At 47.8% G+C, this 26806-nt stretch overlaps 1 protein-coding gene across 1 annotated transcript in view; it reads right to left on the minus strand.

The window, feature by feature from the left end:
- The window catches only part of COL27A1 (collagen type XXVII alpha 1 chain), a 347486-nt gene that overhangs the window by 275994 nt on the left and 44686 nt on the right, over positions 1–26806 (minus strand). Inside the window, exons 4-7 of the mRNA XM_075324295.1 lie at positions 25314–25367; positions 19753–19806; positions 5026–5079; positions 2071–2124 (exon numbers count right to left, since the gene is read on the minus strand). Coding sequence (XP_075180410.1) covers positions 2071–2124; positions 5026–5079; positions 19753–19806; positions 25314–25367 — 216 coding nt within the window. The remainder of the gene's footprint in view (positions 1–2070; positions 2125–5025; positions 5080–19752; positions 19807–25313; positions 25368–26806) is intronic.

Below are 26806 nucleotides of genomic sequence, written 5' to 3' on the forward strand. Positions count from 1 at the left end.
CCAGCACCTGTTCTTTCCCAGCTGGTGGCCTCCAAGAAATGAATGATCACCCGTCACACCTGCTGTAATGAGACCCGTCACATACCTGGGCAGTCCTAACACAGCATGGCCGCACTTCTCCGCCATCTCCAGCTACTTTACCAGGTATTCCATCACATTTATCACAAGCAAATTATCTCTTTTCCTGACAAACGCCTCTGGTTTGGCAAATCTCCAAAAATGTGTGAGGCATTGAACACGCCGACCCTTCCTAGTGGCCATCAGTGTTATATACTGCATGTGAGTCTGGGTCGTTTTCCCTCTTATGTTTACAAACTTTCAAATAAAAAGGCTAAAATAAGTCACCATGCGCTCGTTACTTCTCCTCCAGCCAAAAACAGCATTCCCAATCAGTAAAGGGCTCCCTAAAGGCTTCAAACTGGCCAGAGAATGATAAAAATGTAACAAATGAGCTGGAAGACGAGGATATCATTCCCTATGTGCCCAACTAACATAGATAGACAACTGATTATGGGAAATGATACCGAAACGTGCGTAGTGGGCCTCATTCAGACACTGGCGATTTGCCTCTTGCCGCAGTTTTTCCTGTGTTTTGTGATCTATAGGTTTTTTGGGTTTGTTTGCAGGATGACTTGCTTTTCCAAATGGAACCATTACATGGGTGCCAACATTTTTGGGACTTTAAATCCCAACATTCCTTTTATAGTCTGGGCACATGGCTATGGGGGGATTTTATGGACAAAGTGGAGCCCAAAAACTATGCATGTGCGCATTTTATGGTCATGGATCCAAATCGCCCATAGCAGTCTATGGGTCCATGAAGATCATTGACAGAACATGGTGTGAATGCAGTTAAATAGAGGTCTGTTGCAGGCGTGGGGTGTGTTCACATTGACCTTTTGTCACACATCATCCAAGCTTCCATTTGAAGCCTTGAAAAACGGGATTCGAGAGAAACCCTTGATGGGTCGGATGGAGTCACTTGGTGCTCTGTCTGGCCTCAGTTTCAGCAGTGGCCACCTTTAGGTGGTCGAATGCACTTTTGCACACCTCAAGGAGATGGGCACAGCTAAAACAGAGTCCAGACAGGGCACAAAGTGACTCAATCTGCCCTATTAACCTCAATGGGCTCCTTGGGGGTGGGGTTTAGCTAAATCCATTTTTCAGGGCTTCAGGCAGAAGCCCAAACTGAACCACTGACGTGTTGCCCAAAGGCAATGTGACGCTTAGGTCAGAATTGCTTTTCAGCTCTCCTTCATCAGGGTAGAGCTGAAACCAATGACTGCAGCTCAGGTGATTTGTCTACTGGACTTTTTCCACACCACATTTGTGCGGAAATCCTAAAAACATGATCTGTTGGGGTCCTGCAAAGACTGGATTTGGGGAAAACACAAGTAGTAATGAATGCAATTTCTTTAGCTTTCCCCATACTTTACACTGCAGTTCAGCCAGTATAAGCTCCTCCCCTGAGGAACTAAGCAGGGGCGGGATGATTATAAAGCACAAAAACAGATAAATTGTCAATGGGAAAGTAATTGCAAGGCAAATTAGAAATATACTAAGATCCTTGAGGATGGTTTACTTTTGCAAGAATCACAGCGAATGAAATCTTTACTGACCATGCTAACGTACAAAAGGCTTGTAGAGAAACAATATGGAAGTTGGTAGCTATAACAAAAACAATCTATAACCCAAAGATCGAAGCTTGAGACGAAAATACGTAATTACTTACCGGTAATGTGTTTTTTCCGAACCCATGATGGCACCACGATTTAAGGGTGCCGTCATAGGGTGAGGGAAAAATACGTAATTACTTACCGGTAATGTGTTTTTTCCGAACCCATGACGGCACCACGATATAAGGGTGCCATCATAGGGTGAGGGAAAAATACGTAATTACTTACCGGTAATGTGTTTTTTCCGAACCCATGACGGCACCCTTATATCGTGGTGCCGTCATAGGGTGAGGGAAAAAGTCAAGACATATTTCAAGTAAACCCTGAGCAAGGTAGTGAGGACATAACGTTGGGTAAAAAAACAGCAAAAAACCCCAAAAAACAAAAACCTCACCTTTCGACCCAGAGGCCCAGGAACACCCGTCAGACCGGCCAGTCCAGGATCTCCCTACAGAAGGCAAACAATAAGAACATTACTTACAGGAGATGTATCAATGGCCAGACAGAGCAATAAAGACACGCCAGCCTTCTGGAGCGATACATTAGGCTACTTTGTCTGATACACAAGAGATTGATATGTCGGGGCAGGACAGGGGTCAGCGTTAGAGGCACAAGACAAGCAATTTCCTAAAAATTGACCAATATGAATGTAGCAAATGAAATAAATGAACCATAACTTACAAAAAGCAAAAGAGAACAATATGTTATTTCATCATTGGGCTTTATAAAAGTGGAGGAGGAAATGGTCTCGTCTATACAGAGTTATTCCAGGACAGAGAAAATTTAAAGGTTGTTAAAGGGTTATTCCATAAATCATAAGTTACCTCCTATACATTAGATAGGGAATAACTTGCTGATAGCTGAGGAGTCCGACTGCTGGAAGCCCCAGCGATTCTGAGATCGGGGCTGTCAAACTCCACGAACTAGGCTCTGCAACACTGTCTGGAACGCAGCGGAGGTGTGTATATAAAACATTCATTGTCTATGGGATTGTTGGAAAAAGCAGAGTGCTGTACTTTTTCTGTCAGTCCCATAGCCAGTGAATGGAGCAGTGGTCTAGAATGCTCATCAAGACTAGAGCAGGCTCACTTTTGCATCCACAGCGGCCTCACCTCTGCACCCACAGCAGGCTCACCTCTAGCATCCACAGCGGCCTCACCTCTGGCATCCACAGCGGCCTCACCTCTGGCATCCACAGCGGCCTCACCTCTGGCATCCACAGCGGCCTCACCTCTGGCATCCACAGCGGCCTCACCTCTGGCATCCACAGCGGCCTCACCTCTGGCATCCACAGCGGCCTCACCTCTGGCATCCACAGCGGCCTCACCTCTGGCATCCACAGCGGCCTCACCTCTGGCATCCACAGCGGCCTCACCTCTGGCATCCACAGCAGGCTCACCTCTGGCATCCACAGCAGGCTCACCTCTGCACCCACAGCAGGCTCACCTCTGCACCCACAGCAGGCTCACCTCTAGCATCCACAACAGGCTCACCTCTAGCATCCACAACAGGCTCACCTCTAGCATCCACAACAGGCTCACCTCTAGCATCCACAACAGGCTCACCTCTGCATCCACAGCGGCCTCACCTCTGCACCCACAGCAGGCTCACCTCTGCACCCACAGCAGGCTCACCTCTAGCATCCACAACAGGCTCACCTCTGCACCCACAGCAGGCTCACCTCTAGCATCCACAACAGGCTCACCTCTGCACCCACAGCGGGCTCACCTCTGCACCCACAGCGGGCTCACCTCTGCACCCACAGCGGGCTCACCTCTGCACCCACAGCGGGCTCACCTCTGCACCCACAGCGGGCTCACCTCTGCACCCACAGCGGGCTCACCTCTGCACCCACAGCGGGCTCACCTCTGCACCCACAGCGGCCTCACCTCTGCACCCACAGCGGCCTCACCTCTGCATCCACAGCGGCCTCACCTCTGGCATCCACAGCGGCCTCACCTCTGGCATCCACAGCGGCCTCACCTCTGGCATCCACAGCGGCCTCACCTCTGGCATCCACAGCGGCCTCACCTCTGGCATCCACAGCGGCCTCACCTCTGGCATCCACAGCGGCCTCACCTCTGGCATCCACAGCGGCCTCACCTCTGGCATCCACAGCGGCCTCACCTCTGGCATCCACAGCGGCCTCACCTCTGGCATCCACAGCGGCCTCACCTCTGGCATCCACAGCGGGCTCACCTCTGCACCCACAGCGGGCTCACCTCTGCACCCACAGCGGGCTCACCTCTGCACCCACAGCGGGCTCACCTCTGCACCCACAGCGGGCTCACCTCTGCACCCACAGCGGGCTCACCTCTGCACCCACAGCGGGCTCACCTCTGCACCCACAGCGGGCTCACCTCTGCACCCACAGCGGGCTCACCTCTGCACCCACAGCGGGCTCACCTCTGCACCCACAGCGGGCTCACCTCTGCACCCACAGCGGGCTCACCTCTGCACCCACAGCGGGCTCACCTTTGGCATCCACAGCAGGCTCACCTCTGGCATCCACAGCAGGCTCACCTCTGCACCCACAGCAGGCTCACCTCTGTACCCACAGCAGGCTCACCTCTGGCATCCACAGCAGGCTCACCTCTGGCATCCACAGCAGGCTCACCTCTGGCATCCACAGCAGGCTCACCTCTGGCATCCACAGCAGGCTCACCTCTGGCATCCACAGCAGGCTCACCTCTGCTTCATTCAAGTCAGGACTCATGGTCCCAGAGCCCCAGCGCTCCACAAGTTATCCCCTATCCTATGGATAGGAGATACCTGTGAGTTTGGGAATAATACTGAAACTAATTTTGCTAATGCTGCCAATGTTGTGCACGCGCAATGGAGAGGTGTTGGCTCGTCATCAGTGATGTGTGCGAAGGGGGTTGGCTGACCAGCCTATTTTAATGCTAAACCAGCCCCATTCTATGTCATAGGGGCTGACTTGGCTACTGAAAAAGCAGTCAGCCAGCCCCCTTCACCATCCAGCCCCCTTCACACACAGCACTAATGATATGATAACAGTAGGCGCTCCAAGCCATTAGTGGGGCTGCCGAGACCTCGGACCACCGATGGTAGCTGAAGACCACGGCATCTTTAGAAATACAAAATATCTTGGTGTAAAGATTATTTTGTTTGAAGCGGACAAGCCCCTTTAATATTAAATTGCTGCGTAGGCAATACACACTACTGCTAGGTAACCGTTCTGCTCCATTACCGACACACAACAATATGCTATAAAATAAAAGAGGGAAATAAGTTCTTGGCATTCGCATTACATGGCATCATATTCTGGAAGCGCTTGCCAAGGTTTTGACTACAGAGGGAAAAAAAAGAGATAACTGGATGAGAATACCTTTAATCCATTCATGGCTTTTCCTGGAGAGATGCCAGGATCCCCTTTTTGGCCCTGGAGAATACAGAATAAATAGAGCATTCAACAGAAACCGAGAGAAGAGGAGATCCCCGCGTTACAATGACATCACCCGGTCCGCTCACGGCTGGGAGTGGAAGATAGACGTAGGCCCTGTTCACACGGCGTTTCTGCAATCCTCCAAAAAAAAAAAAAAAAGGATGCACACAGACCCCCCCTAACCGGGCAATAGATACAAACACAGATGGTTTTTTTTATCCCCATATGTCTGTGTGCACAAACGACATTGAGATCTTCGAAAAACAACACATTTTCAAGTGGAAACGGCTTCCGAAAACTCTCGTTTTTGGAGAACTTTTTAATTTCCGGAAGCAAATTTGGAAGAGTTTTTTTTCTATCCTTGTGATTCAACAGTGCCAAGTTTGGAGGGGATTCAGACTTAGAAGTGACGCACACTTTATTTTTTTTCCCACCAAGTGTTATTAAAAAATGAGGATGATAAAAAAAACAATATCTGAAAATATGAACTGAAAGGAGCGGGACTGCTCTAAAAACTTTCCACAAAGCCATGTGTGTACACAGCCTTAAAGGGGTTCTCGGGCACCTCGTACTCATACAGGGATGCCGATTCTCAGGCACCGGTCCACTGTCTTTATAAGGGTATGTGCGCACACTGCAGTTTTGTTTCTCCAGCGAAAAATGCACCCTCTGGTAGAAAAAAACGCATAAAAAACTCATAGGTTTTCGGTGTGTCTTTGCCGCGTTTTGGTGCGGTTTTTTTTATGGCAAAACGCAGAAAAGAAGTGACATGCTGCTGCTTTTTTTCTGCGACCAAAACAGCAGGCAAAAAAGAAGCAACATGCGCAAAGCCTTTCGGATTTCTCATAGACTTTGCTGGGGAAGTTCATACATGCAGTTTAGGACCACAAAGTGCACCAAAAAAGTAGCAAAAAAAGCATCGTGCACACAAGGCCTTAAAAGGGAATCTCGGGCACCTCGTACTCGCGCATCCGGTGATAAGAAACGGCGATGCAGGCACCTGTCCACTGTCTTTATAAGGGTAAGTTCTCACTTTGCAGATTTGGGTGAAGATGTTCTGCACCAAAAACTGCATCTCTTGGCAAGAAAAACACTGAGGAAAAAACTTGCTTTTTTTGCCACGCTTTTGATGCTTTTTTATGCATTGTGATAGAAAAACAGGAAAAAACGCAAAAACAACTGACATGTTAATAGTTTGGTGGAGATTTTTTTTTTCTGCACCAAAATCTGTAAGGTGTGCACAGCACTTTGGGATTCTCACAGACTTTGCTGGGATGCGATTTCCCTTGTAGATTGAGTCAAATTTGGGAGAAAAAGGCCCACATAGCAGATTTTTCCTGCACAAAAAAACCAGACGTTTTGGTAGGAAAAAAGCTGCTGAAAAGAAGCGCCTTTTTGTGCTTTTTTTATGCTTTTTTATCTATTGAGATAAGAAAAACGCTGGAAATAAAGGAGAAAGAATTGACACGCTGCTTCTTTTTTCAGCAACAAAATCTGCAAGAAAAAAAGAAGCAACGTGTGCACAGGATTCTCACACTTTGCTGGGATGCTTTTTTCTTGCAGTATTGATTAAAATCTGCAAGGAAAAAAGCATGGAAAAAAAACATAAAAGAAGCAACGTGTGCACAATGCAGCAAAAAATGTGAAAAAGAAACGCAGCATGTGCACACAGGATCAGTCTTCACGGACGGCATGCTGACCCCTAAGACTGTGTGCACATGTTGTGTTTTTATTACGTTTTTTTTCACAAATCTGCAAGTAAACTCTTATGCCAGCAAAGTCAGTGAGAATCTTGAAGTGTTGTGCGCACATTCAGGATTTTTTACTTGCAGATTTGGTCAATAATCAGAAACTTCGATTTTAGTCACTGTGATAAACATACAGATCAAAAAAATCCCAATAAAGTGCAGGCGCTAAACACCAAATAAAGAGATAGTGACCATGACACCTATGCCGATAAAATAACGATATTTATTGAAAAAAAAATATTAAAACCAAATCATGCAAAATTATTGTAAAGTGCTGAATATAGAAAAAGATATTCCCTATTAGCAGCAGATAGACAGGTATATAAAGTGCAAACACCGATCACTTATACTACCTAATGGGTAGGACTTTCACAATGTAAGATCATACCATATAATGTGTTAATGCCCTGGTGCGAAATCAACAGAATGCCAGAGAAACGGTAAAGTAAATGAGCGGTATATTAAAAAATAATGTATCTAAGAGCTCACTACCTTGGTAGATGGTCTGGTGGACCTGCGCGCTGCAAACCCCGACGCGCGTTTTGTGCGTTAAGTGTTCCTCAAGGGGTGCTAATGTGTGCGTGTGTGTGTGTGTATATATATATATACATACACACACACACACAGGCAGTGTGTGTGTGTGTAAGTGTATATATATATATGTATTATATAATATATATAGACACATACACACACATATATATATATATATATATACATATATATATATATATATATATACACACACATATATACACACATACATATATATATTATATAATACATACATATATATATATATATATATATATATATATATATATATATATATTTTATATATATATATATATATATATATATATATACACACGTGTGTGTGTGTGTGTGTGTGTGTGTGTGTGTGTGTGTGTGTGTGTGTGTGTGTGTAAGTGTATGTATAGATATATATATATATATATATATATATATATATATATATATATATATATTTTATATAACTAGAAGGTGGCCCGATTCTACGCATCGGGTATTCTAGAATTTACGTATTGTGTAGTTAATGTATGATTTTTGTTATATATATATATATATATATATATATATATATATATATATATATATATATATATATATAGATGTTGTTGTGTGTAGTTACCAAGTGTTTGTGTAGGGGCTGTACATGTTCTGGGTGTTGTCTGGGTGTGGCGGGGGGTGAGAGCGGTGTTGTATGTGTGTTGCGTGTGTTGCGTTGTTTGTGGAGCGCTGTGTGTCTGTAGCGTTGTGTGTGTGTGTGTGTGTTGCGCGGTTTGTGTGGTGTGTTTTGGGGGGAGGTATGTTTTGTGCAATGTGTGTGTTGCGTGGTATGTGCGTATATTTATGTATGCCGCGGTGTTTGTGTGTTGGGTGTTGTGTGTGTGCAGCGTTGTCTGTGTGTGTGGGTGTCTGTGTAGGGCGGTGTTTGTGGTTCCCAGTGTGTGTGTGGTGTGTTGTGTGTGTGTGTGTGTTGGGGGGAGGTGTGCACCTCCCATCGTGCTCCATCCCCCATGCTGCGCACTCCCAAACGTGCTCCATCCGCCATGCTGCGCACTCCCAAACGTGGTCCATCCGCCATGCTGCGCACTCCCAAACGTGCTCCATCCGCCATGCTGCGCACTCCCAAACGTGGTCCATCCGCCACGCTGTGCACTCCCAAACGTGCTCCATCCGCCATGCTGCGCACTCCCAAACGTGCTCCATCCGCCATGCTGCGCACTCCCAAACGTGGTCCATCCGCCTTGCTGCGCACTCCCAAACGTGCTCCATCCGCCATGCTGCGCACTCCCAAACGTGGTCCATCCGCCATGCTGCGCACTCCCAAACGTGCTCCATCCGCCATGCTGCGCACTCCCAAACGTGCTCCATCCGCCATGCTGCGCACTCCCAAACGTGCTCCATCCCCCATGCTGCGCACTCCCCATCGTGCTCCATCCCCCATGCTGCGCACCCCCCATCGTGCTCCATCCCCCATGCTGCACCAGCATTAGCCTCTCTGCCCCCAGCATCAGCCTCTCTCCTCCCAGCATCAGCCTCTCTCCTCCCAGCATCAGCCTCTCTCCTCCCAGCATCAGCCTCTCTCCTCCCAGCATCAGCCTCTCTCCTTCCAGCCTCCCCCAGCATCAGCCTCTCTCCTCCCAGCCTCCCTCCTCCCAGCCTCCCCCAGCATCAGCCTCCCCCTCCCAGCCTCCCCCAGCATCAGCCTCCCCCAGCATCAGCCTCTCTCCTTCCAGCCTCCCCCAGCATCAGCCTCCCCCAGCATCAGCCTCCGCCTCCCAGCCTCCCCCAGCATCAGCCTCCGCCTCCCAGCCTCCCCCAGCATCAGCCTCTCTCCTCCCAGCCTCCCCCAGCATCAGCCTCTCTCCTCCCAGCCTCCTCCAGCATCAGTCTCTCTCCTCCCAGCCTCCCCTAGCATCAGCCTCCCCCTCCCAGCCTCCCCCAGCATCAGCCTCCCCCAGCATCAGCCTCTCTCCTTCCAGCCTCCCCCAGCATCAGCCTCTCTCCTCCCAGCCTCCCCCAGCATCAGCCTCCCCCTCCCAGCATCAGCCTCCCCCAGCATCAGCCTCTCTCCTTCCAGCCTCCCCCAGCATCAGCCTCTCTCATCCCAGCCACCCCCAGCATCAGCCTCCCCCAGCATCAGCCTCTCTCCTCCCAGCCTCCCCCAGCATCAGCCTCCCCCAGCATCAGGCTACACCCTCCCAGCCTCCCCCAACATCAGCCTCCCCCAGCATCAGCCCCTCTCCTTCCAGCCTCCCCCAGCATCAGCCTCCCCCAGCATCAGCCTCTCTCATCCCAGCCACCCCCAGCATCAGCCTCCCCCAGCATCAGCCTCTCTCCTCCCAGCCTCCCCCAGCATCAGCCTCCCCCAGCATCAGCCTACACCCTCCCAGCCTCCCCCAACATCAGCCTCCCCCAGCATCAGCCTCCCCCTCCCAGCCTTCCCCAGGATCAGCCTCTCTCCTCCCAGCCTCCTCCAGCACGCCGTGCTCCTCTGCCGACACTCACAGATCCAATCGCATACACTCATACACACACACACACCCACCCGATCGCATACTCACACCCACCCGATCGCATACACTCACACACACCCGATCGCATACACTCACACACACCCGATCGCATACCCTCACACACACACACACTGACGATATTGCACATACGCGCTCACACTCACAACATCCGGAGATACCACATGCTTCTGGCCATGTGATCCTCCGGCAGGTCCTGGAAGCTCACTGCAGCACAGTATCGCGGCCGAGAAGCAAGCGATATCTCCGGATGCTGTGAGTGTGTGGATGCGATCTGATGTGTGTGTGAGATGTGTGTGAGAGTGAGTGTGATCTGATGTGTGTGTGAGGTGTGTGTGAGAGTGATCTGATGTGTGTGTGTGTGTGTCTGTTATGTGTGTGTGTGTGTGTATGTTCCGCCGCTGCAGGACCTTAATGCGCTGGTAACTATGCTACCATGGTTACCAGCGCATCCCGTCCCCCACTCGCACGGGAGCCCACACTAGCATACGGCGGCAAACCCCAGCAATGCGAGGGTATGTGTCGGCTGGGTTGGCGGCGTATGCTGGTGTGGGCTCCCGGGGGTACAGTACTCACCTGGGAGTCGTGTCTCCGTGTCAGTTCGGGGGATGCGTACGGGGGGCGGGGCCAGAGCGAGCGTGCATTGCGTGAGGGGGGCGGGACGTGGCCGAGTTGCCAATACGTGCAGGGTGCCGGGGCGAGAGGCCAATCCGTGTGGGGGGCGGAGCCTGTGCGAGCGGCCGGCCAATCCGTGTGGGGGGGAGCCAGGGCGAGCGACCAATCCGTGCGGGGGGGGCGAGGCCATGGCGAGGCCAGCGGCCAATCCGCTTTGTGTCACCGTAAGGACACAATTTTGGAGCAAGACAGACAAACAGACAGACAGAATAAGGCAATTATATATATAGATCATATATATATATATATATATATATGTGTGTGTATATTATATATGTGTGTGTATATTATATAATATATAATTTATATATAAATGTGTATGTATGTATGTACATATATATATATATATATATATATATATATATATATATATATATATATATATATATATAGCACCCAGCGTTGCCCGGGATGGTAGCTATCTCTCTGTTTCTCACCCTGCCTGTCTCTCACCCTGCCTGTCTCTCACCCTGCCTGTCTCTCACCCTGTCACCCTGCCTGTCTCTCACCCTGCCTGTCTCTCACCCTGCCTGTCTCTCACCCTGCCTGTCTCTCACCCTGCCTGTCTCTCACCCTAACTGTCTCCTCCCCTAATTGTCTCCTCCCCTAATTGTCTCCTCCCCTAACTGTCCCTTTCGCTGCCTGTCCATCAGTCACTGGTAAAGGTGGCTAGAAGGAGGCAAACCAGTCCCCATGCCATGATCCCTTAATCATGGCAGCTCGGAGTTGTGAAACATTTGCTCTCAATACAGACGATGGTAACTGCTTGCAGTTGAAGTGCCAGTTTTCTAAAGCAGCTTCTTCCCTTTAGTATTTTGGGGTTTTTTTTCCACTATGGAGCTGATGAGTAAGATATACGGTGAATATTGACACAGACACCCTCCGTCACATCTGGTCAATAAATCTATGAGCAAGTGAAGGCCACAGGAGATGTGTGGGAACAGAAAATCTGCCAGAGTTTGCAAACATTTTCTATTTCTATTCTGATATTCCGAGTTATTCGCCAATCCACAGTCTATTCATGGTTACTGTGTCGTCGCTGGCCGCTGTAGATCAGGCAAGCAGCTCGGTGGTGGGTCTGTAACACATCCGAATGATAACCAAAGCTGTTGTCGGCTTTGAGGTCTCCATTCTCAGCAGGTACGCGGCTTATAATCTTTCCAGCTTCCCATAAACGCTCCCGGAGCTTGTTAATTAGCTTTTCTTGGATGTGTGTGAGCGGCAGGAGGCCGAGGGATGATTTGACACAGATGCACTGTATCTGTGAATGAATGTCGGTTGGCGCTGCCAAGCTCAGATGGGTAATCTCCTCGCAGGCTGCCGATATCATAGCACCGCGGGCTGGCACCTTCCCAAAAACTTTCCAAACCCCCAATCCCCCTGCTAAGTTTTCAATGTACTCTTCTTAGGTTAGAAGCAAATTTTCCAAATATTACACTACGTAACGGCTGTGTTAAGACAGGACAGGACCACGTTCCACAAGTAGATAGGGCTTTAATTTAAAGGGACACCAATCCTGGAAATTAACGGGTTTTGTATTAGTTTACCAAAAGTCTAGATGCAAATAAAGCACCATCTCCTTCTGTTTCCCTTCATACTTATCTAGGGATTGAGTGTGGGGTGAGGGGGATGCCCATACACCTTCCCGCAAAGACGTGCATGCTCGGCTCGAGTGATCATGCATGTGTCTCGCTAGGTACAGGGAAGCAAAGAAAGGGAAGATGGTGACCCCTGACCAAGCCTTCTGCTGGTCCCTCAAAACCCTAGATAGAGTCCGCACCTATGCCCTGAGCAGGATACCTGACCCTAGGTAGCCCTACTGCTGGTCCTTGGGGTCCCTCACCACCCTAGATAGGGTTCGCACCTATGTGCGCAGCTGGATACCTGACCCTCGGTATCCCTAGTGCTGGGCGCTGGGGTCCCTCACCACCCTCGATAGGGTCCGCACCTATGCGCCGAGCCGGATACCTGAGCCTAGGTATCCCTAGTGCTGGGCGCTGGGGTCCCTCACCACCCTCGATAGGTTCCGCACCTATGTGTCGAGCCGGATACCTGACCCTAGGTATCCCTAGTGCTGGACCCTGGGGTTCCTCACCACACTAGAAAGATTCCGCACCTATGCGCCGAGCCGGATACCTGACCCTAGGTATCTCTAGTGCTGGTACCTGGGGTCCCTCACCACCCTAGATAGGTTCCTCACTTATGCGCCGAGCAGGATACCTGACCCTAGGTATCCCTAATGCTGGGCCCTGGGGTCCTTCACCGCCCTAGATAGGTTCCGCACTTATGCGCCGAGCCGGATACCTGACCCTAGGTATCTCTAGTGCTGGTCCCTGGGGTCCCTCACCACCCTAGATAGGTTCCTCACTTATGCGCCGAGCAGGATACCCGACCCTAGGTATCCCTAATGCTGGGCCCTGGGGTCCCTCACCGCCCTAGATAGGTTCCGCACTTATGCGCCGAGCCGGATACCTGACCCCAGGTATCCCTACTGCTGGTCCCTAAATAGGGAACGGGTGGGATGAGCTGTTCACCAACCTCACTAAACACTATAAAAGACACAAATATGACACACATGGGAAAAAGTACGAACTACTTATCCACAGATGACTTTAGAAGTTCAGCAATGTTTTCAGCAACGATACCACAGAGGAGTACAAGCCACTTGCTTGCAACCAAGGCTTGAATGAACTGAAAATATCACCAGCACCAGTCCAAGGAAGAAAGGGGTATTTAAGCACCAAGAGAATACTGATGATCAGTAGTTGGGAGGAAGGCGAGTTCCTGCTGGGTCCAAAAGGGGGAGAGATGAAAACCAGCATGGAAAGCTACCTATACCAATGAATACTAACAGCAGGAACAATGGAAAGTCAGGGAGCATTCTGCGCAGCCAAAAGCGGTGACTTTCTATGGCCAGAAACCACATGACAGTCTGTCTCCCGTGACAGTATGGTAGAGGATAAGCAGCTGACAAAAATCTCTGGCAGGGACTCATCTTCCAAGAGGACAGAGGATTGGTTATATAGTAAGGCTGAGTTCACATGTCCTGTAGCCATCCGTTAGAGATCCATTTGCAAAAAAAATGTGCAAAAACAACTTTTCTGTCCTTGGTTAAATAACGGCTGTCACCTGGATCCGTTTTTAAGATGTGGAGTCTATGGACAACGTTTCCGTTAATGGAAGGGGCGGGGCCTTAGTTAATAAAGTTGATACCATAAAGCAACATTTTTCTGTTGGCTGAGGCCCCGCCCCTTCTGGTCACATGGGTATGACCTCACACAGGTCCTGCAAGTGAAATAGCGAATCGTTTGTATAATACTTATGCTAATTCTAACAGGGGGAGGGGATAACGCTGAATACTCCCCCCCCAGATATTATCTGATTCTCAGCTGCTGTCACTCAAGAAGCTGCCGATTTTATAAACTTTATTTTCTTGGATTTCAAAAGCTATATATCCTAGCTGACCACTACAGGTATGTATAGAATCAGCCTGATAGTGTCAGTATAGCACTGGCTTTAGGTTATATACGAAAATCCTGATTGGTTCCCTTTAAGCCCTATAACATTAGTATTGTACTAGAAAATCACCTGACAGATTCCCTTTAAAGCTAAGGTGGACCTATTTGAGACAGTATGGGCATTATAGGATTATTTTTGGGCTCAGCCTACTGGCTGATTCTTTTACAATATCCCTTCTATCTTCTCTTTATGTATGTGTCTATGTTTTTATTGTTTTTTATTTTTCATCCCCCATTGTTTGTTTCTTAACTGGTAACTGGAGATTAATATTAATATGTGTGTAGGTGAGTACTATTTGCATTTGATGTCATTTTCAGGTTCCTTTTGGAGGAGCCTGGTAGTGATTCACTACTTTATACTATTTGGATAATTACTTATTCTCGATATGTCAATATTTATCAGTATTTCTGTATTCGTTTTATGGAAGTCAGTTATCAATTTTAATACAAATTATAGTTTATAAAAAAAAAAATAATAATATTTACAGTCCCTTTAAGCTTTTGACCTATTTAAGACTTTTCCTTAAAGTGGCTCAGTGGTTAGCACCGCAGTCTTGTGGTGGCTCAGTGGTTAGCACCGCAGTCTTGTGGTGGCTCAGTGGTTAGCACTGCAGTCTTGTGGTGGCTCAGTGGTTAGCACTGCAGTCTTGTGGTGGCTCAGTGGTTAGCACTGCAGTCTTGTGGTGGCTCAGTGATTAGCATTGCACGGTGGCCCAGTGGTTAGCACTGCAGTCTTGTGGTGGCTCAGTGGTTAGCACTGCCGTCTTGTGGTGGCTCAGTGGTTAGCACTGCCGTCTTGTGGTGGCTCAGTGGTTAGCACTGCTGTCTTGTGGTGGCTCAGTGGTTAGCACTGCCGTCTTGTGGTGGCTCAGTGGTTAGCACTGCCGTCTTGTGGTGGCTCAGTGGTTAGCACTGCCGTCTTGTGGTGGCTCAGTGGTTAGCACTGCCGTCTTGTGGTGGCTCAGTGGTTAGCACTGCCGTCTTGTGGTGGCTCAGTGGTTAGCACTGCAGTCTTGCAGCGCTGGGGTCCTGGGTTCAAATCCCACCAAGGACAACATCTGCAAGGAGTCTGTATGTTCTCCCCGTGTTTGTGTGGGTTTCCTCCGGGATCTCCGGTTTCCTCCCACACTCCAAAGACATACACATAGGGAATTTAGATTGTGAGCCCCAATGGGGACAGTGTTCCTGATGTATGTAAAGCGCTGCGCAATATGTTAGCGCTATATAAAAATAAAGATTTATTTTATTTTTAAAGAGATTGTCCACTACTTTTACATTGATGGCCTATCCTTAGGGTAGGTCATCAATGTCTGATCGGCCAGGGTCTGACACCCGCCACCCCCCACCAGTCAGTAGTACTCGGTCCTGGCAACAGGCAGGCGGAAATGCTCATTTCCAGAGCAGCTCAGTCTTCGAATAGCAGCCAAGGCCGGGTACTGCACATCCGCTTCCCAGTCTAATCAATAGGAGGTGGATGTTCAGTACCCGGCCGCAGCCGCTATCAAAAGACGGAGCAGTGCCCGAACTGAGCATTTCCGGCTGTTTGCTGCTAGGACCGACAGAAGCTGATCGGCGGGGGTGCGGGGTGTCGAACCCCAACCTATCAGACGTTGATGACCTATCCTATCGATAGGCCACCAATGTAAAAGTAGTGGACACCCCCTTTAAGAGATAATGGCAGCCAATAAAAAGTTGGAGGCATCAAAAAATATCAAAAAATGTGGACACATGTAGATAACTCTATTGGATTTCTATGATATGAAAAATTCCTAACTAGTTTACAAAAGAATTGGAAGTAAACTCATCTGCCCCTTTTTATGGCATCTGGAGCTTGCGACATCGGAGACCCGGGACCCTTCTTTAACACAGAAACGCACTGAGATTTCCCTGTATGCTATAGCGCTATAGCCGGTAGGTACAGATGTGGCTGCCAGCCTGGCTTTATCACACTCATCCCTTCCTGAAATAGACAAGTTGTGTCTGCACCGATGATTTATAGCCTCAATTTGGCTGCAAGAAAAGTACATTATGAAGACTGGGGATGACTGGGAATACTATACGGACACTGCGAAAGGGAAAATGTTACAGATAGAGCTCCAGATCTGGCACTCAGTGACTGTCCTCACATTGCAGGCACATTCCTGATCAATCCAGTGACTGAATTAAAGCCAGAGGTTTCCACTAAATGGCGGATCGGGGGCTTCGCACTGTCAGATGATACAGGCAAACTGTTGTAGACTGGGCTGAAGAATAAAATGCATTAAGCCATCTGCTATCTGTAGGATAAAGGCAACCACAAAGGGGTTGGACAGCACCTTCATATATTGCATCTGATCATAAGAGGAACCACCGGCCCCAGCCCCTGCTTCAGATGTGTGTCCGCGGTTGCACATCCAGCTGAAATACATCGCGGTGCAGAGACCCATCGGGTCCCTGTACTGTGATACACGCTGCAGGCCATACAGAAGCCGGCAGCTTTCCTCTGTGTCCCAGTGACTGAGGGCGGCGCATGGCAATGGACGTGATGTGTTGCAAAAGGACTGACCCCAATGAAACTGCCGGCCACTGTGTGCTGGCTACACAGGAGGACGCTGCACGATGTGGGAGCCATGGACGGACGGTGAGTACAATGCTGTTGATTTTTACAGTAGACAGAAAGAAGACATTTACCAGGATGGGGACATATATACCTGGAGGGGGATAGTAGAAACCAGGAAGGAACAGTATATACCAGAAAGGGACAATATATAGCAGGAAGGGGACAGTATATACCAGGACGGACCCAGCAGCGGGACATTAGATACCAGGAGGGTGACAGAATACACCAGGAGGGGGACAGTAGATACCAGGAGAGTGACAGAATACACCAGGAGGGGGACAGAATACACCAGGAGGGGGACAGTAGATACCAGGAGGGGGACAGTATACACCAGGAGAGCCCCAGGAGGGGGACAGTAGATACCAGGAGGGGGACAGTATACACCAGGAGAGGGACAGTATACAGCAGGAGAGCCCCAGGAGGGGGACAGTAGATACCAGGAGGGGGACAGTAGGTGTCAGGAACAGGGGACAGTATATACCACAAAAGCCCCAGGAAGGAGACAGTATATACCAGGAGGGCCCCATGATGGGGACATATATACCAGGATAGGGCCATTTTTACATGGATGGGGTTTAATATACACCAGGATGTGGACTAGAATGGGGGACATATTTCAAAGGAAAGAGCCCAGGATGGGGGACATTAGAACAGGGTGGGGGATATTACTACATAATGAAGGGGGGGGGGGAATTTAGAATGCTAAATACATACATACATCTGGCCAACCTAAGGGCGGAGCCAGGACCAAATTTTTCACCAGGGCCCATCGAACTCTAGTTATGCCAGTGTGATAAGAAATGACAGTTGGTGCTTATAAAGTTGTATGGAGATAGGAAGGGGAGGAGCTACAGAAAGACTAACAGTCATTTCAGGACAACTTGCAGACAGCAGAATGTGTGTGTATGTGTGTATGTGTGTGTGTGAGTGAGGGAGAGAGAGAGTGTGTGAGTGAGTGTATGTATGTATGTATGCATGCATGCATGTATGTATGTGTGTGTGTATATGTATGTGTGTGTGTGTGTGTGTATGTGTGTGTGTATGTGTGTGTGTGAGTGAGGGAGAGAGAGAGAGAGAGTGTGTGAATGTATGTATGTATGTATGTATGTGTGTGTGTATATATGTGTGTGTGTGTGTGTGTGTGTGTGTGTGTGTGAGTGAGGGAGAGAGAGAGAGAGAGAGAGAGTGTGTGAGTGAATGTATGTATGTATGTATGTATGCATGCATGTATGTATGTGTGTGTGTATATGTGCATGTATGTGTGTGTGTATGTGTGTGTGTGCCTCAAGCTCCTCCCTCTTTCCATAGAACTTTATAAGTACCAACTGAAATATCTTATCACAATAATGTGGAAATCTGTATCAACTTGAACAGATTTTTTACTCCTAAATTGGGAGTAAAAGTTAAATTCAGGAGGAAAAAAAAAAACAAAACAAATTTTTCTGATAAGATATATTACCAAGTTTCTTATTTTCATGTGCACTATTGATTCACTAAATATTAAAGATGGGTGAATAGTAACTATTCGTGTTCGGATAATGTTTAGCGAATACAGAGTACTATTTCAGTATTCGTCACGGACAGAAAAATGAGGTTCATTGTTGACTTCCCCAGGTTCCCCCATTGACTTCCCTAGGTTTCATCACTGACTTCCCCAGGTTTCATCATTGACTTCCCAGATTCCCCCATTTACTTCCCCAGGCTCTCCATTGACTTCCCCAGGTTTCATCATTGACTTCCCAGATTCCCCCATTTACTTCCCCAGGCTCTCCATTGACTTCCCCAGGTTTCATCATTGACTTCCCAGATTCCCCCATTTACTTCCCCAGGCTCTCCATTGACTTCCCCAGGTTTCATCATTGACTTCCCAGATTCCCCCATTTACTTCCCCAGGCTCTCCATTGACTTCCCCAGGTTTCCCCATTGACTTGCCCAGGTTTCCCCATTGACTTCCCCAGGTTTCCCCATTCACTTCCCCAGGTTCCCCCATTCACTTCCCCAGGTTCCCCCATTCACTTCCCCAGGTTCCCCCATTCACTTCCCCAGGTTTCCCCATTCACTTCCCCAGGTTTCCCCATTCACTTCCCCAGGTTCCCCCATTGACTTCCCCAGGTTCCCCCATTGACTTCCCCAGGTTCCCCCATTGACTTCCCCAGGTTCCCCCATTGACTTCCCCAGGTTCCCCCATTCACTTCCCCAGGTTCCCCCATTCACTTCCCCAGGTTTCCCCATTCACTTCCCCAGGTTTCCCCATTCACTTCCCCAGGTTCCCCCATTGACTTCCCCAGGTTTCACCAGTGACTTCCCCAGGTTTCACCAGTGACTTCCCCAGGTTTCCCCATTGACTTTCCCAGGTTCCCCCATTGACTTCCCCAGGTTCCCCCATTGACTTCCCCAGGTTCCCCCATTAACTTCCCCAGGTTCCCCCATTAACTTCCCCATTGACTTGTATTAGGTTTGTTATTCGTGACGAATACCGGAATAGCACTTTGGGATTCATTATAAATAACCCGAACACAAATAATTACTATTTCCTCATCACTACTAAATATAAATGAAAATGATGGCTACTCTTTAACTTTTCTTTTTGGGACGGGAGGTCTAAAGTAGTTTACCTCTTTAAATGAAAATAAGGTATAACAAAAAAAATATAGGGGTGCAATTATCCTCAATAGCCTTGTGTCTATGTATTGAGTTGAACAAATTGACTGAAAAAACCCCAGTGGTTGTATCACCAAACACCTATTCCTCCTAACCATCATCATACACATGTATGCTCTCTTGGGTTGAGCGTGCATGTGTCCAGCTGTCAGGCGAGAATGGGCCTGATAACAATCCAACATTCTTGAAAAATCTTTGCTACATTCCCAGACAAAATAGAAGAGTATGAGATCTCTGCTCCCTTCACCTATGTTTAGGGGCGTTCTTGTATTGGGGGAAAGAGGGGCCGGTTCAGGAGAGAACATTTATTCGACTGATGGCCATGAGTTTCATTCCAGCCCTGCCACCTTTACCTGTAGGATACTGACCAAATAAGTGTTCACATGCTAAGGTGATCAGTTACTGACCTTTGAGCCAATGAGTCCGGGTGGTCCAGGATTTCCATGAGGGCCGGGAGGACCCTAAAAACAGAAAAATTTACAAAGGTTCTTGTTAATATCCTCCCAGTAACTCTTGCAAGTTCTAACTAACTAATGAAACCTTTTAAATTTTCAGAGAAAAAAATTTTTTTAAAAAGGCACAATTGCTCCATCGGTGCTCATATCACCGAATGTAAAGGTGTCAGTAAATCAGATTGGAATTTACTAGCGTTTCCATGTCAGATTTCAAGGTGGACGCTGATTTCTGGCATGGACGTGCCTCAGATGGGTCCATTGATCCATAGGATAGAATCTATGATTCTATTAATCCTTCTCGAATTACTTCAGCATTGGGATATGAGTGATGTCCCGTCTACAGATATCTACCGGGGGGCGTCAATCACCCAACCTGGCAGATATTTGGAGACGCGACACCACCAGTGAGTGGAGCCGGATTACCGCTTTAATAATATACATGCAGCTTCTTGATACTCCAACAGTGATTAAACCAGAGTCCCTCTATGGGCCCGCTACACAGCAGAAGCGAAGGTTGGTGGGGTGCGTCAGTGTTCCGAAATGCCCTTTTTGGGACTAGTAGTCGCCTCGTGGGCCAGAATCAGTGAACAATTCACACGGAGTTCAGAAAAGTGGTATATTGCCATTTTCCAGTCTGAAGGTGAAGGTGTAAATTAGCCATGGCACGTGGATTCGGGTGAAAATGAAACATTTTTAAAGGGGTATTCCCATTTCCAAGATCCTTTCCCAATAGTAATAAATAATAATAACAATAATAATAATGCATTTTTACTCATAAGACTTAAAGGGGTAAGATCCTACCCCAATATGTAGTAGGTGTAATAATAATAATATTAGCAAATACTTCCAATTAGAAATGTAGTATAGTTCTCCAGATTAGCTATGTTTCTTACCTCATGTGCAGGGCATTGCAGCTTAGGTTTCCATGGTTACAACCACAAGCAACTAACTGTCCCTATGAGCGGACATAACCATGGATATCCAAGCTGCAATGCCCTGCACATGAGGGAAGAGACAAGGTTATTCCCAGCTCCAAGATCCTACCCCAATATGTAGTAGGTGTAATAATATTAGCAAATACCTCCAATTAGAAATGTAGTATAGATCTCCTGATTAGCCATGTCCCTTACCTCATGTGCAGGGTATTGCAGCTTAGGCATCCATGGTTACAACCATGAGTAACTAGCTGTCACTAAGCCAACTGCAATGCCCTGCACATGAGGGAAGAGACAGGGTTATTCCCATTTCCAAAATCCTATTCCAATATGTAGTAGGTGTAATAATAATATTAGCAAATACCTCCAATTAGAAATGTAGTATAGTTCTCCTGATATAGCCATGTCTCTTACCTCATGTGCAGGGCATTGCAGCTTAGGTATCCATGGCTACGACCACGAGCAACTAACTGACTGTCCCTATGAGTGGACATAAGCATGGATACCCAAGCTGCAATGCCCTGCACATGAGATAAGAGATATGGCCATATCAGGAGAACTATACTACATTTCTAATTGGAGGTATTTGCTAATATTATTACACCTACTACATATTGGAATAAGATTTTGGAGATGGGAATAATCCTGTCTCTTACCTCACGTGCTGGGCATTGCAGCTAGGGTTACGACCATGAGCAACTGTCACTATGAGTGGATGTAACCATGGATACATAAGCTGCAATGCCCTGCACATGAGGGAATAATTATTATTATGACCATGAGCAACTAACTGTCCCTAGGAGCGGACATAGCCATGGATACCTAAGCTGCAATGCCCTGCACATGAGGACAGAGGCAGGGTTATTCCCATCTCCAAGATCCAATCCCAATATATAGTAGGTATCATAATAATAATAATAATAATAATATTAGCAAATACCTTCAATTAGAAATGTAGTATAGTTCTCCTCATATAGCCATGTCTCTTACTTCATGTGCAGGGCATTGCAGCTTAGGTATCTATGTTTACAAACAACAAGCAACTAGCTAACTGACACTATGAGTGAACATAATCATGGACACCTAAGCTGCAATGCCCTGCACATGAGGTAAGAGACATAGCTAATCAGGAGAACTATATTACATTTCTAATTGAAGGTATTTTCTAATATTATTATCATTATTATTAATAACAATAATAATAATAATATTAGCAAATACCTTCAATTAGAAATGTAGTATAGTTCTCCTCATATAGCCATGTCTCTTACTTCATGTGCAGGGCATTGCAGTAGCTTAGGTATCCATGCTTACAAAGAATGAGCAACTAACTGACACTATGAGTGAATGTAGTCATGGACACCTAAGCTGCAATGCCCTGCACATGAGGTAAGAGACATAGCTAATCAGGAGAACTATACTACATTTCTAATTGGAGGTATTTGCTAATATTATTATCATTATTATAATTATTATTATTAATAATAATAATAATAATAATATTAGCAAATACCTTCAATTAGAAATATAGTATAGTTCGCCTCATATAGCCATGTCTCTTACTTCATGTGCAGGGCATTGCAGCTTAGGTATCCATGCTTACAAACAACGAGCAACTAACTAACTGACACTATGAGTGAATGTAATCATGGATACCTAAGCTGCAATGCCCTGCAGATGACGTAAGAGACATAGCTAATCAGGAGAACTATACTACATTTCTAATTGGAGGTATTTGCTAATATTATTATTACACCTACTACATATTGAGACAGGATCTTACCCCTTTAAGTCTTATGAGTAAAAATGCAGAAGACAATAGGAGGCAGCTCATGGCTTACGGATGGCCATCACATTATTCTCCCTTTTTGGCGCCCTCTTAAGGAATTTTTCCCCCCACAGGTGTCAATATTTGACAGAATTGTACAAATTGCACTAAAAGCTAAAATCTAAGAAATATGACTTTCTTCCTTTTGGACATCTGCATGCACTATATCATCTTTACAATACAAAGTACACGCAAGGTTAACCCCTGAGGTTTATGTAATTTGTCTGCAGAACTGTCCAGACCCGAGATCCCATCGCTTTCCGAGGCTGCGATGAGTCCGGCTACACTAGGCCGGGTTACCATGGACGTATTACACAGTTACACGCCGCAGGAATCCTACACAGATGTGCTAAATATTTCTTTCTGGCTTCGTAGTATTTCCATTTACTCTACGACAGAGAAGTTTAGTCTATGACCCTGTTCAAGACACAATGGAGGACATTTATAAAAACTAGTGCCCCCGAAAAAAACAGCGGTGTTACCAATGACAACTAGTCAAGGGGATGATTTATTATCCAACCTGCCCTAGAAATAAAATGCCGACCATAATGCATTGGCAACACCCATGTGTGTACCAGCGCCGGCTTCTATAAATGCCCCTCATTGTGCGAATCAATGAATTACGACATGTACGTTCCACCATCAAACAAATATGCGCTGGAACCCAAAGGATCGTCTTCGGATTTTCTCCAGACTCGCCAAGCTAAATAAGAAGTCTTCAATAATTTACTCCATTGTTGATGTGTGCAAATGATTTGTGTGGAAGTCACCGCGGAGGACTCACATGTGAGGAGGGCCAGTTGTGTATGGAGACTTACCAAGTTTTTTCCTTTTTATAATAAATGGTCCTGAGAAGTTGTTAATTTGGGCAATTGTAAATTCAGTGTTTGATGATCCAATTAAATGGGAATCGGTTACCCCCCCCCCCCCAAAACACAATATCAGCAAAGGAGGCGGCGAGGGCAATGTCGGCAAAGGAGGCGGCGAGGGCAATGTCGGCAAAGGAGGCGGCGAGGGCAACGTCGGCAAAGGAGGCGGCGAGGGCAATGTCGGCAAAGGAGGCGGCGAGGGCAATGTCGGCAAAGGAGGCGGCGCGCCCAACGTCAGCCCAGGAGGCGGCGCCCCCAACGTCAGCCCAGGAGGCGGCGCGCCCAACGTCAGCCCAGGAGGCGGCGCGCCCAACGTCAGCCCAGGAGGCGGCGCGCCCAACGTCAGCCCAGGAGGCGGCGCCCCCAACGTCAGCCCAGGAGGCGGCGCCCCCAACGTCAGCCCAGGAGGCGGCGCCCCCAACGTCAGCCCAGGAGCCGGCGCCCCCAACGTCAGCCCAGGAGCCGGCGCCCCCAACGTCAGCCCAGGAGCCGGCGCCCCCAACGTCAGCCCAGGAGCCGGCGCCCCCAACGTCAGCCCAGGAGCCGGCGCCCCCAACGTCAGCCCAGGAGCCGGCGCCCCCAACGTCAGCCCAGGAGCCGGCGCCCCCAACGTCAGCCCAGGAGCCGGCGCCCCCAACGTCAGCCCAGGAGCCGGCGCCCCCAACGTCAGCCCAGGAGGCGGCGCCCCCAACGTCAGCCCAGGAGCCGGCGCCCCCAACGTCAGCCCAGGAGCCGGCGCCCCCAACGTCAGCCCAGGAGGCGGCGCGCCCAACGTCAGCCCAGGAGGCGGCGCGCCCAACGTCAGCCCAGGAGGCGGCGCGCCCAACGTCAGCCCAGGAGGCGGCGCGCCCAACGTCAGCCCAGGAGGCGGCGTGCCCAACGTCAGCCCAGGAGGCGGCGCGCCCAACGTCAGCCCAGGAGCCGGCGCCCCCAACGTCAGCCCAGGAGCCGGCGCCCCCAACGTCAGCCCAGGAGCCGGCGCCCCCAACGTCAGCCCAGGAGCCGGCGCCCCCAACGTCAGCCCAGGAGCCGGCGCCCCCAACGTCAGCCCAGGAAACGGCGCGCCCAACGTCAGCCCAGGAGGCGGCGCGCCCAACGTCAGCCCAGGAGGCGGCGCGCCCAACGTCAGCCCAGGAGGCGGCGCGCCCAACGTCAGCCCAGGAGGCGGCGCCCCCAACGTCAGCCCAGGAGCCGGCGCCCCCAACGTCAGCCCAGGAGCCGGCGCCCCCAACGTCAGCCCAGGAGCTGGCGCCCCCAACGTCAGCCCAGGAGCCGGCGCCCCCAACGTCAGCCCAGAAGCCGGCGCCCCCAACGTCAGCCCAGGAGCCGGCGCCCCCAACGTCGGCCTCTACGCCCAATGTCAGCCTCCACCGATTTGCTGGTGACGCTCTGTTGGTCATTGTGGCATGTTCATCGTTCACCAGGCACATTGACATATATTTGGTAGTGACCGCGCCTGGTACAATTTACTTGAATGGGACTGGGAAGAGCTGCAGCAAGGGATAAAGTCACTACCAAGTACACCGTTGTAATCAAAGAACAGGATGCACTTGGTTTGGCTGCTAAAAGTCAGACCCTTAAAAATCTGATATTGATAGCCAATTCTACAGCTAGACCACCGACATCAAAAGTCCCGTAAAACCCATTTAAAAAGACATAAGTTGCAGGGCCTGAGACAACACGGTCATGCAGGTCTTCCTTAGGCCCTATGCTAAACTAAACATAACGGAGCAGAGGTCCCTGTACTGTGCGGCCCGCTGTATGGCTTCCATTTACAAAGCGGCTCACGTTATACAGTTACATACATAAAGGTTTGAGATTATGCCAAGTCACTAAGTGAATTTTAATTGGGATGACCCAAGGATATCTGCTGGTACTTACTCTTGGGCCTCTCTTCCCAGGTGGTCCAGGTAATCCCGATGGACCAGGTGGTCCCTGCAAAAAAAAAAGGAAGAGAAAAATGGTTAATGGATATAAAATTAAATCGAATTTGCAGTTACTAAACATAACGGCCATAATAAAATAGTGAGACAGCTTAAGTGATATATGTAGGGCTTACGTCTGGTTCACATTATGCTCTGGGCCCCGGTGTACACCAGCTCTGGTGGAAGGCTCAGGCATAGCTCACTGCGGAGGTATACATCACCCAGGGATTGATTGCAAACTGGTATACATAGTGTTTTTTCCTGTATACCTTTCCATGGAATTGCCAATCACCCCAATCTGTAGTGGACTTATTTTTAAAGGTGAATTCCAGACATTAAATAGGAGCGGTCACGTGCCATTAATAGGTGAATTCTTTTACTTAATGTACCGTAAATGCTGCTGCTGATCTACAGAATCCGGGGCTTTGGGGGATTTTTTTTTGTTCCTGCACCTTTCAGTTCCAGAGATATGACCCCTCTTTCCTTGTATATATCCAACTGGGAGGGTCCTCAACAAGCATGGAGAAGAGTTGATAACCTCATGGCTGTAAAGAATGCTTGTGTATGTACAGATTATATATATATATATAAAGAATGCTTGTGTATGTACAGATATATATATATATATATATATATATATATATATATATATATATATATATATATATACACATATACATATATACACATATACATATATGTATATATATATATATATATATATATATATATATATATATATATATATATATATATATATATATATATATATATATATATATATATATATATATATATATATATATATATATATATATATACACACACACACACACAGGGCCTTGTGAAAGTATTCGGCCCCCTTGAATTTTTCAACCTTTTCCCTCATTTCAGGCTTCAAACATAAAGATAAAAATGTTAATGTTCTGGTGAAGAATCAACAACAAGTGGACACAATTGTGGAGATGAAGGAAATTTATTGCTTATTTTAAAATTTTTAAAAAATAATAAATAACAGAAAATTGGGGCGTGCAATATTATTCATCCCCTTTACTTTCAGTGCAGCAAACTCACTCCAGAAGTTCATTGAGGATCTCTGAATGATCCAATGTTGTCCTAAATGATTGATGATGATAAATATAAGCCCCTGTGTGTAATCAAGTCTCCGTATAAATGCCCCTGCTCTGTGATAGTCTCAGGGTTCTGTATAGAGCGCAGATAGCATCATGAAGACCAAGGAACACAACAGGCAGGTCCGTGATACTGTTGTGGAGAAGTTTAAACACAGATTTGGTTACAAAAAGATTTCCAGAACTGTAAACATCCCAAGGAGCACTGTGCAAGCGATCATATTGAAATGGAAGGAGTATCACACCACTGCAAATCTACCAAGACCCGGCCGTCCATCCAAAATATCATCTCACACAAGGAGAAGACTGATCAGAGATG

Source organism: Anomaloglossus baeobatrachus, chromosome 9 (assembly GCF_048569485.1).
Source record: "Anomaloglossus baeobatrachus isolate aAnoBae1 chromosome 9, aAnoBae1.hap1, whole genome shotgun sequence".
NCBI lineage: Eukaryota > Metazoa > Chordata > Amphibia > Anura > Aromobatidae > Anomaloglossus > Anomaloglossus baeobatrachus.